The sequence below is a fragment of the Cynocephalus volans genome, chromosome 13 (genome assembly GCF_027409185.1).
Source record: "Cynocephalus volans isolate mCynVol1 chromosome 13, mCynVol1.pri, whole genome shotgun sequence".
Taxonomy (NCBI): domain Eukaryota; kingdom Metazoa; phylum Chordata; class Mammalia; order Dermoptera; family Cynocephalidae; genus Cynocephalus; species Cynocephalus volans.
Genome location: NC_084472.1, coordinates 48,065,568 through 48,077,885, shown reverse-complemented (window position 1 = coordinate 48,077,885; position 12,318 = coordinate 48,065,568). Strand labels below are relative to the sequence as shown.

Here is a 12,318-nt window from a genome sequence, read left to right as displayed (position 1 = left end):
TATTTATCAATATACAAATAATAAGCCATGAAATGCTATGCAGGAATAAAAAGCGTGAGACTGACATGTAAGAACAAACATAGAAAGTTGTCCAAGATATATTATTAAGTGAAAAAACAATTATGTTTAAAACAAATAATAAATACAGAAAGTAGATTAGTATTTTCCAGGGCATGTGGGGAGAGGAAAATGGGAATGATAAATATGTTCTAGAATTAGATAGTGGTGATGGTTGTACGACTTAATAAATATGCTATAAATGACTTAATTATATACTTTCAAAGGGTGAGTTATATGATATGTAAAGTGTTTCTCAATGAAAACAAATGACTAATCCCAGACACATTCAATGTGCATATTGGGTGGGGAGTGGTCAATGGGAACATTTATTTTATCTGCAACTACATCCTCCAAACCTAGGCATCCCCCCGGGCTGGGACCTCAATGGAAATAACCTTAGAGAAATAGCCACAATGTTATCTCATGAAGTACCCAATTCCCAGTGGGGCCCAAAAGGTGCCTCCCTGGAACCAGTGCCTGGATCAAAGAAATACTAATTATTTTTTATGTCATGTTCCAGCCTTTGGAGATAAATTCTCTTGCAAGAGGAGCCACAAAAATCCAATCCAATAAAATCAACCAGCACTGAAATTTAATGTTGAAGCTATATAGGCTTTATTAATCTTTAACACACTTTCTTAAATAGGTTTCTAGTTGGTGAAATCTTAGTAAAAGAGCCTGGTGAGCAGCCCTTTTTAAGGGTGGTAAAGCCTTAGGGTTACAATGAAACTTTTTTTTTTTTTTTTTGGAAAGAGCAATTTTTAAAAGTGTGTGTAATAAAACAATGATAGTACAGGGGTCATAAATCAATAAGTAGATTTTATGACCATGGTGTTCGCCAATAGATTTAAGACATAGAGACTTAGGGAGAGCCGTCTACCTGGAAAAGTGTGTATGTGTGTGTGTGTGTGTTTTGTATTTCTCTCTAAACCTCTCTGAGTAACCTAGGTTAGGATATAAATAGTATAAACTCAATGTTTTAACAATCATAATGGGAAATATGCAGGCAATAGAATACAGATTATATCATACACTCACATATCACACATATCTGTCAAATGATTTAAATGCAATTACTCTCCGAGGCAGAGTTGCACGTGCTACTCTGAAGAACAACAACACGTTGGTGCTTAGTTAAGAAATTAGAACTCCATAGCTCCATTGGTCCAATTAAAGCAGCAGCCTGCACACGTGAGTTGTATTTACAGATAAGCACCAGTTAGGAACCTGTGATGAAATGTGTGTACAGAGGGCTGCTCCTCAGATACTGTGGGAGCTTTTTAGTGGAAAATGCTCTGACTTCTGGAGTTAAGGCTTTGTCTTTTAACAGGAAGCTTCCAGAGAACTTTTGTCTATAACATTGGGAGCCACAGCATTGTGTGTGTGCACATGTGTGTGTTTGAATTTATTCCCAAAATACTATGAAATGAGGAGATTAATTTGGGACCAACTCTGGTTATTTAATTACTATAAAAATATTTGTTGTAGTTGTTTATTATTGTTGTTTTATGCTAAACTTATGATTCAAGGTCCAAAACAAGTTTTTTCCTCCATCAAGAATGTGTGGCTCCTTCATGGATCCCAGTGGCTCTTTCTGATTTATTCTGACTCTCACCTCTACCAAGTCATAGACATATTTAACAGTTATGGAAGAAATGACCAATGGGTTAGACTGCTTAATACAGAATGTATTGATACAGATTACAAATATAAAATTAGACTATTAACAATAACTTCTTAGGGAAAGATAGATGAGTAATTGTGTTCACTAATTGTATTCAGTATTTACATCTATATATACTGCTAATCACGACAGGAAAAGTTTATGATGACTTAGGTACTACGTACATTGAGAATTTCTGTCATGATTCCCTCTAACTAACTTGGTTTTCAGAACATTCTCTAGGTTTGAGTGTCTCTTTGATTAGTAGAAAAATTTTGTATGTAATATAAATATCTTAATTCAAAGGTATTTATATAATATCGAATTTAAATCAATTTTACCATAGATATAAAAAATAGAATAGGAAAAAAATCAGTACTAGAGATAGGTTCACATAAGTATAAATGCTTTATTAAATTTATTATCAGTCATAATATCATCAGAAATTTACAGTTATGCTGCTTTATCTACTTAATGATGGGGTGCAGGACATGCTAACCCAAACATATGGAACTGGAAGGTCACTTTTTGACCCTTGATTGCCTTTCTGAATGAGAGCTGTCCATAAACAAATTCTTGGACTCACCTGCCATAAAAGGGGGTCATAAGACACTCTCATGTGACAGGTGTCCTACCTTATATATAGGGGGAAGGAATGTCCTAAAGTGTCACCAAAAAGAATCTGGACAAATAGGCCTTGCTGAATTCCTCCCAGTTTATTACCATTAGATTTTATCCTTTTTGTCCATTCATGTTTGTCTGCAACGATCCACGTTTTCTTCATACTTAATATGAAAACACAGTTTTCACTGGTTCTTTGGGTCTTCATTTCAGAAGGCTCCTCTCATGTAAAACTTTGGTTAAATAAATTTGTTATACTTTTCTCTTGTTAATCTGCCCTTTGTTATAGGGGGTGTTGGCCATGACCTTGTGATGAGTGAGGAAAAGATATTCCTTTTTCTCCCCTATGTCACTGTTACTGTGATTTAAATCTTTTTTAGCCCGACGTTTATCAAAAATTTAAGTTTTTGTATTCCAACAAAGTCTTGAATTCAAAAGAGTTTTTGGTTACTATCACTGAGTTGTTTTAGATATGACTCCTTCATTTTCATTACAGTACCAGCAAAAATCACACTGTGGATAGCTTAAGAGCTGAATAAAAGAACAGTGCTCTTAAGATACTGATTAAATTTAGAAAGAATAACTAGCTATTTTCATTGTCAAATGAGTTAGAATTCATAATGAAGAAAAAGAAAATGAAAGGTTGAAAGATTTTTTTAAAAGTTATTTTGTTGATGTTTCTACTATAAAAAGCCCCGTCAAGTTCTCTATTGTAATTTTTATAATGTAGAAAATGTCTTTCCACTCCGTGTATTTTTTTAGGAATAAATTTCTATTCTAATTTTACTGCAGGGTTAATAGACTTAGGAAGGAGGCAACTAAAATCTTACTCTTTGAAATGCAGTCATTTAAGTTGAAGGTGGAGGTGTATGTGTGTGAGTAGGCATTGGGGCAATGTTGGTGATCAACGTATCCCAGTTTTATTTGGCAATAAAATAAAGGAAAATAATAAGATTAGCACACATACAACAGTCACTGCATCTCTTCCTTATATTTTCTTTCTTTCTTATGTTTTAACCACAAAACAAGAGGAACATTTAGCTAAATGGAGATAATTAATATCACTAAGAATTATGGAGTCAGAACAACTTATTTTCCTATCCATTATTTGGAAACAAACAATATCCCTATCAGTGTAAAATGAAAAACTTTGCTCTGTAGCTGAACCTTCCCAAAGAAAATTTTTAGAGAATTGAAGGGCTTTGGGATACAGTTTCCAAACTGCTTCACTGGATGAACTTGACCTTCTAGGCAAGATTCTGATATTTGCTCCTGTAGAGAGAAGGAAAATGAACATTTTTCTTGCTGTTTCCTTTGTATAACATTTGAATGACCTGAGGCAATGTAGTTTATTCTCCCCTCTCTTCATACAAGCTCCTTTTTCTGCTTCCTTTTAAGTAAAAACTTAAAGGTCAGGTTATCATTTCACAAAATGCTCCCTTCTAGCTTCTCTCACCATAATATGCTTTCACTAATTATTTCATAACTCATTTAAATGGAAGGCATTCTGGAAGGAAATTCACTGAAACAATTTCTCAAGTAACTAATTATTATTTTTTTATACATAGGGGAATTTTAATTATAATGCCTGTGTTATTTAAAAGCAGAGTGCGACAATTTGCATCTTGAAACATCTATTGTAATACAGAAGAAAAAATATGCTCCTGAATGAAATAACAATTCAAGTAAATGCAATTTAGTTGGCCTTTCATTTTCTTGATTTTCAAGGAGCAGGAAAAAAAAAAATGCAAAGCTGGCCCAAATTATAAAACCACTTACAAAAATAAAAGATAAACAAATTGTGTTCCTAGAATTATAAGCTTATTTTAAAAATGGTATGCTCTCTATTTTTGAGGAGAGATTTATCATAAGTCATTATGGAATGCATAGCTATGAGAGCAAAATCTTCCCATCTTAGAAAAAAAATCCAATGTTTTCCCACAAGGAGTTAATATTTTCAGGAAATTAAATGATTAAATAAATCAAAATCAATTATTATTATTATTACAATTATTTTTTCTTAGTTTATATTTTGGGGAGTTTCATTGATTAAAAATAAAACTAACCCAGGTCCAGAAAAAGAAACACTGCATGTTCTCACTCATACGTGGGAGCTAAAAAGAAAAATAAAACAAAACAAAAAGCAAATAAAGAATAATAATAATGATAAACTGAACTGTTAAAAGGAGAGAGAACTGTGGTTACTAGAGGCGGGCAAGGGGAGGCGGGAGGAGGGTAGTGAGAGGCTTGTTAATGGTCACAAAATTACAGCAAAATAGGAAAAATAGGTCCTATTGTGTACAGCCGACCTGGGACTCTATAATTAATAATGATTTACTGCAAGTTACCAAATGACTAGAAGGGAGGAGAGCAAACATGCACATCACAAAGAAATGATTGAGTTTTGCAATGATGAATATGCTAATTACCTTGAATAGATCAGCACACATTGTATACATGTATTGAAATATAACTTTGTATCCCATAAATATGTACAATAAATGTTTCAATAAAAATTAAACATAAATAAATAAATATAAAGAAAAAAATAAAATAACTGAACAAATGGGAAAATATTTACAGTATCCTTTAATCTGGTCCTTAGATTGAGAAGCAAAGTGATAAGAAAATAAGTTTGCATCCAGAGTAGATAACCTGAATTCCAGTCTCTGCTCCATAGAAAGTCACTTACCTACTTTTGGTTTGTCCTGTATCTATCAATTCAGGTACCTATATCACTGTTTTTTTTAGAGCATCACAAGATAATGCATACAATTATACTTTCCCAAGAGCAAAGTTCTATAAAAAGCAGGTCAGTGGTTTTAATGCTAAGATGTGAATGCTCAAAATTAACAAAAGACGAATCTACCTGGACACAAATGTTCTGTAACGTATCCTGTGGTTAGTGTTGCTCCATCTGAGGAGACGCTAGTTCCACTCCATCCCCAAGTGTAAATACAAGGACAGGTAGCACTTACTTTCCAACTGTGCTTCTCAGAGCCTGCAAGGGAGTAGGTAGGCAAGCAGCTCTGTGGGAGAGCAGGTGTGTGCAATCAGTGGACAGGTGGTCATGGTTGCATCAGGGAAAATGAAATAAGATGGGATATCCACGATTATTCAGAGGAACTCTGTTATCTGTTTTTCTTACACCTGGCATTTAATTTTTCCACCCTGGAGAAGGGGGGTGGTTATATTAAACTCCCAGTCTGCACCAACAACCTCCCGTGAATCCAACTTCAGGGAATCTTTTTCAGTTGAAAGATCATTAAGGAGGTTGAGGAGGTATTCAGCATCATTTTCTGAAATGATTGCAGTGGTTACTTGATTTAGAACTCCTGGTCTGGCCAGTACAAATTGTATTGGCTGCATTGACGTAATAGATCAACTGGTCAAAAACGAATCTTTTAGTCAGATAGATTTTGGCACTTCTTGCCAAAAAGTTACATAGATTCAACTTTTTAAAAATTCAATGCACCCTTGCCAGTTTATATTAGTGATTACAAAGGCAGCCATCTGATCCAAGATTACAATATTTACGGCTCAGGATTTATAGCTTATACCTTGCCCCCTCCCCCCATTGAAACATTTTGTAGCACCATACAGGAATATTGAAACTTGTAAATTCCTAATAACAACAATTGTAATAACACCATATTAACCATTACTAAGTCTATTTACACCACTGTTGTCATTGAATAAGAATCTACTCTGCACTAGAGCTTCACATTCTAGATGCTACTTAAAAGCCACCACAGACTTAGGAGGTAGGTTATTAAGTACGTTGAATTCAGACGCTCGGACAGCTGGCAACATCTGGAGTAGGGAAAATGCGCTTGGCCATATGCAAGTTCATTCTGATATAATGGGTTACGGAAAGAATAAACCAGCACATGTCTTTTCTTTCATTGGTAGATTAATATCCCAGCACAGTCCATTTTCTAGTTCCAAAGTCCTCAATCATTAATTAACTTGTAGACTATTGAGATATAAATCAAATTATTGCAAGTCAGTCCATCAAACGTATGTTTACATACGCACAGATGTAAGTAAGTGTAACTAACCTGGTCAAGTTCAATGAAGAAGAATGAGGAGGAAGAGGAGGAGAAGAGAAAAAAGGGAGGTGTACGAGAAGATGACAAGGACTAAAAGCTCTGTGAGTGGCAGAAAGCCCCATGTCTTCATTGATAAGGGAAATGTCTACTCCTTTTCTTTTTTTTTTTGTCGTTTTTTCGTGACCCGGTCAGTCCTATATAGGATCCGAACCCGGTCAGTCCTATATAGGATCCGAACCCGCGGCGAGAGGGTCGCCGCGCTCCCAGCGCAAAACTCTACCAAGTGCGCCACGGGCTCGGCCCGGGAAATGTCTACTACTAAACATGACAGATGCTTTGCTAGGAACGGAGTAATGAGAGTGGCAGGAGAAGCTTTATAGATAAACTCTAGTGTGCTTCTCTCCTCAAGCTGATCTCAATCCAGAGGGCTAAATAGAGTTATACCTGGCAGAGAAAGACTACAGTACTTCAGACTAGAACTAATTAGATAAAAATAAAATTCCCAAGTTGCAGCCAGTACTCATCAAGTTGCTTTCAAATGGCATTTAATGGCCCAGGCATTCCTTACTGATAGAACTCAAGATTACCAGAAATACCGATAGTAGGCAGCTTGGTACACTGTGACTTTTAACAAGGTATTGGAGGGGATGGTAGCCCTTCATTTATCTTCCCTACTCTCCTTCTCTCTAAAGCCAAGTGTGCACTCAGGGTTTAGAGAGCACTTGAGAAATTCCTAGAAAATAGGATGAATGGTGTATGGCAAGATCATTGCATAAAATGTGCTGACTGATAAGGACAGCTTTCACTTACCACATTTATTTTTATCAAAAGACATTTTGAGAAAGCAAAAATGGGAGAGGGGATTGTATTAAATGGACTCTATACTGCACCTGAGGGTACAGAATGGGAGAACGGGATTTTTTTTTTTTTTTAACCCAAGCAAAGCTGACTGTTACGTTTTAGTGGTGACTGGTTTATTAACTGCTAATGCTTTAAAAATGAGATTAAATCAGGTCCAGGGTCTTTATTACAAGGAAGATATATGCCCCTTGTGTATTCTAGTGGTTTGGCAATCTTAACCTCAGCAGACATAACATTGATGTATTCTGTGTTGCCAAACAGCATGGTAAGTGTTTAAAATGCTGTGAACAGCCTTATTGCCTTGAAATGATACAATCTAATATTAGATTGTAACTCAGTGACTGAATCCCTGAGCCTATCCTTGTATAGAATACTAAAGTCGAAGCCACTTTATTTTAATATCTCACACGAAAGGAATCATCCTTCATTTCACCACTGAAACACAACACATAAAAGTGAATCTAGTTTGCAGGATAACTGAAACTAAAACATTTCAGGCCATTTTCATTAACAGGGCATATGCAGCTGCCTTTTGTAATAGGGCTTCAAAATGCCAGCCCGATTCATTCCAATGGGTACAGCTACTTTGGTATTGTGGACAAATGAAGAGTGGGATCTGCAAGGCCAGAAATTTTCACATGACAGAAAGTCGAATTGCTGCCTTTCCGCTTCATTCGGAGCATTCTGGGAAAGCAACTTTTGTTAATTCTCAGCACTTGTTCACTTGTTCCTCTTAGTCAATCATAATTAACATTAATTTCCAGTTCTCTTTACACATTAAGCTCATCAATCAAATTTCAGACACCCATCACTCAAAGGTCCCAGTTGGCTGATAGGCTTGGTTTTCATGATCGGGATGTCACCTCACCTGTCTTTCTGCATCTATGCTTCTGTCTGTCATTGCTAATGCAGGTGACCAACCATCCTAACTTTACCTTGGCATTGAGGGGCTTCCTGGGACACAGAATTTTCAAGTACTAACACCAGGTCAGTCCAGGGTAAACCAGAAAGGCTGGGCACTCCACAATTAGGGGAGGACCCAACCCATCAGGATATCTTTGCTGAGGTAAAATGTGCTTTAACCGAATATGAAAGAGTCTGCCTTGGTCAGCTTGGGCTACTATAACAAGGTACCATAAAATGGGTAGGCTAGAAATAACAGAAATTTATTTCCCACAGTTCTGAAGGCTGAAAAGTCTGAGTTTGGGTGCCAGTATGATTGGTTTCTAGTGAGAGCTCTCTTCTGAGTTTCAGACTACCAACTTCTCCTTATATCCTCACATGGCAGAAAGAACAAGAGAGCAGTCTGAGGTCCCTTTTATAAGGGCACTAATCGCACTCATGAGGGATCCACCCTCATGACCTACTTACCTTCCAAAGGCCTCGCCTCCTAATACCATCCTTCACATTGGGGGTTAGGATTTCAACATACACATTTTGTGGAGACAAAACATTCAGTTCATAACAGAGTCTTTAGTAAGAAAAAAGTCACCAAACAGTGGCATAAAGCTGGCTTTGTGCACTATTGCATATCTGTGAGATACCTTTAGCCACCACCTGACAAAATCATCTCTTTCATATTTGACCTTTCTAGAGCCATTACTAGAAGAGTGCAGGGGGGAAGAGTGGCCCTGCCTGACTGTCCTAGTTACTGTTAGTGCTGGAAATGAGTTCTCGTTCTCATCAGTCTTCCACGATGAGACTAGACTAGGTTCCAGATGGGACCTGGAAAAGTAAACCCGTGTGAAATGACTAAAAACAGCCTATTGGTTCAAATTTTTTACTGAGAACTAAAGATTAAATTTCAAAGCAGCCCTTCAAATCTGTTTATCCATTTGATAGCTTAAACTTATTTCAGGTAAGATCCATTTGCCTTGCTTTATGTTCCATACCAACATTAAATATATATTGTATATATACACACACAAACATATAATATGTATGTCAAATATATGTACGTGTGTGTATGTATATATATTAGTCAAATCATTATAGAAACAAGTAAAAACCTTATTTCTCTCCCTGCGGGTCTAACACTGCAGAGGTCAGAAAAAAAATAATTATGAGCTGCCCTCTAACCAGAATAGTGAGCAGAAACAGCTCACTATCATGGATTCTAGGATATTCGATACTGTTTTGTCAGAGACTATAAGACTTTGATGTATCCAGGTGAAAAGAAAAACTGTTCATCTTATCACTCAGCTGTTGAACCAAAATGGTACCAAGTATCAAGATATTTGGATGCCCTAGTGGAAATTTTTATTTTTCACTTAAGATCTATATGTTGTAGGTCATGTCATTATAATTAAGATAAAATTCACAGCTCTGAAGGTCAAAAAAAAAAAAAAGAGAGAGAACAGACTCTACAAAAGTCATCATTAGTAAAGGTGTAAAATAAAATTAATAAGGAAATTATTTTATAATTTTTTTAATAATTAAAAGTCCTCCCTCATACATAAGCAGTGAATCAACTTGAGCCTGCCTTGTTTTAAAACAATCTCATAATACTGTGTTGATTGTTGAGATCCTGCTATGTTTTCCAAGCTAATTTAAGGAGAAAAGTCAATCAAGGCCATGAAGGAATAAACATGAATCTTTTTACATACTTCCTTTTTTTTTTTTTAAGATAAGAAAATGTACATTGTTGGTGGAAATGTAAATTAGTACAGCCATCCTGGACACCAACATGAAAGTTCCTCAACAAACTAAAAATAGAATTTTTATCATATGATGAAGCAATCCCATTTCTGGGATCTGTGACAACATAGATGAACCTGGAGGACATTAGGCTAAGTGAAATAAGCCAAGCACAGACAGGCAAATACTGCATGAGCTCACTTACATGGGGAATCTAAACAAATTAAACTCATTGAACTATAGAGTAGAATGGAGGTTAACAGAGGCTGGTGGGGGGCGGGGTAGAGAATAAGGAGATGTTGGTCAAAGGACAGAAAGTTTCAGTTAGGAGGAATAGTTTTTGAGATCTATTGCACAGGATGTTGACCATAGTTAATAATAATGTAATGTATATTTCAAAATTGCTAAAGGTGGATTTTAAATGTTCTCAGTACAAGGAAAGGAGGTAAATATGTGAGTTGATACATACACTAATTAGCTTGGTATAATCATTCCACAATGTATGCATGTATCAAAACATCACATCGTACCCCATAAATATATACAATTATTATTTGTAAATTAAAAATTTTTCTAAATTCAGAATGTACACTTTCTGCAAAGATTATTTTCTTTGCAGAAAGGAATAAGAAGAGATGGAGAGGGAGGGAGGAAGAGAAGAAAGAATCCACTTACCTGCTACTGCAACTTTTGCCGTCCGGCTAATAATTGACCCGGAGTCTCCTAAAGACGCCTCACACTGGTAAAGTCCCTCATCTGGTTTATGGTGTCTGGAATGAAGTATGTTTTGTATCAACAGAGACCCATTTGGAAGTTGCTGCTTCCTTTCATCCAGTCCCAAGGCTAGGTGGATGCCATCTTTCTTCCACTTGATAACTGGGACTCCACGGTCCGACTCAGCAGAGCAATTCAGGAGGACGTTTCCTCCCCGCATTGTGACGGCATCGGAAGGTTCTGACCGGAAGCGCAGGGATGTGAAAGCTTTAACTTGGAAGCCTAGAGCAAGAGAGCACACGGAAATACGTTCATGTATTCAAATGAATCTCAAGCTTAAATTCCCTGCCTTTTCTTTACAAAACGTTTTCAAAAAAACTGGGGGCTTTGAAAAATGTCCAAGAGTAAATGAAACTTAAAATCAGGGATATTGTGTTAAACAAACAGAAAAGCACCCCATTGAGGTAACCACAATTAGTGATATGATTGGCCTCTAGAATAATACTATGAGAAATTAAGAATATATATGTATATATATGGCTAGCATCTCATGTCAGTCATCACATATCAGTCAGTACTTAAATTTTTATACAGAAAAAACTACTATTTTCCAAATACAACTTGATATTTTAAAGTAGTAGTAGTTAGTGGTGTGGTAACTAAGATTTGGGAGACTATTTCTATGTCTTCATTCTGATGATTGCATCCACTGGAATTTTAAGAAATATACTCAGACATAGTGTTTTACAAAAATAGAAATCAACTCTGAACAGTGCAGGCAAAGTTATTAAGAATAACAACAACAACAAAAAAGGTGCGTTTTAAAGTAGGTGAATCCCCCTCGCAGAAGGAAGTCAATAAAGCTACTACCTAAAATCACAAATCCCACAAGTGTCTTAATTTTCATCTAAATGTTGCTCATGGGTGTGGAAATCTAAATGAATATTATAGTTGATTTTTTTTCATAACCACAAATAAACATATGGAATCAACAGGAGGAATAGGAAGTCACTTACAAATTTGGAGGGGATGGAGCAAGTGTAATTAGTTAAAGGACTGTATACCCTTTTAGAGGCTGTCAGTACAGCATTTGACAGAATGCTTCGTTGTTGAATCAAAGACCTTCAAAAGGTCTCAGGAAGTCATCGGTCCCACCCTTCTCTTTGACAGGTGCATGCTTAACCATTCAAGTCAAATTACTTTCAATTTCATTTTGAACAAACTCTGGGGCTAGAGAGCCTACAATGTCCCATGGTATCTTGTTTTCAACACTTAATCATTCTTAGAGTCTAGCTGAATTTTCTTTCTGCTGTTTAATCCATTTTCTTCTGAACCGCCTCTTATGAAAATGCAGCAGAGAGAGACATTTTCTTGTAAAAGTCCTTTATTCTTTTGAAGCAGCATTTCATTTCTTAAAAAATACCCTTTAATTATGTTTTAGTCTTCATTTTTTCTCAGGATAATGGCCTCAACTTCATTAGCTTCCTTGATTTTTCTATAACAAGAAAACTTTTAATTGTACTTTCTAAAAACTTTCCAGTTTTCTGTCATTTAAAAAGCAGACACCTAAATTGCATATAATCAATATTCTCATAAGGGACTGACTCATGCTAAAGCCAATGGACAGAATTATTCCTAGATTTGTATACCCCATTTTCCAGTAAAAAAAAAAAAAGTAAAAAAAAAAAAAAAGCATAATAACTTCTCACT

General features: G+C 35.9%; 1 protein-coding gene across 1 annotated transcript in view; it reads right to left on the bottom strand.

The window, feature by feature from the left end:
- The window catches only part of DCC (DCC netrin 1 receptor), a 770,973-nt gene that overhangs the window by 728,020 nt on the left and 30,635 nt on the right, over positions 1–12,318 (bottom strand). The window contains exon 3 of the mRNA XM_063076686.1: positions 10,570–10,890. Coding sequence (XP_062932756.1) covers positions 10,570–10,890 — 321 coding nt within the window. The remainder of the gene's footprint in view (positions 1–10,569; positions 10,891–12,318) is intronic.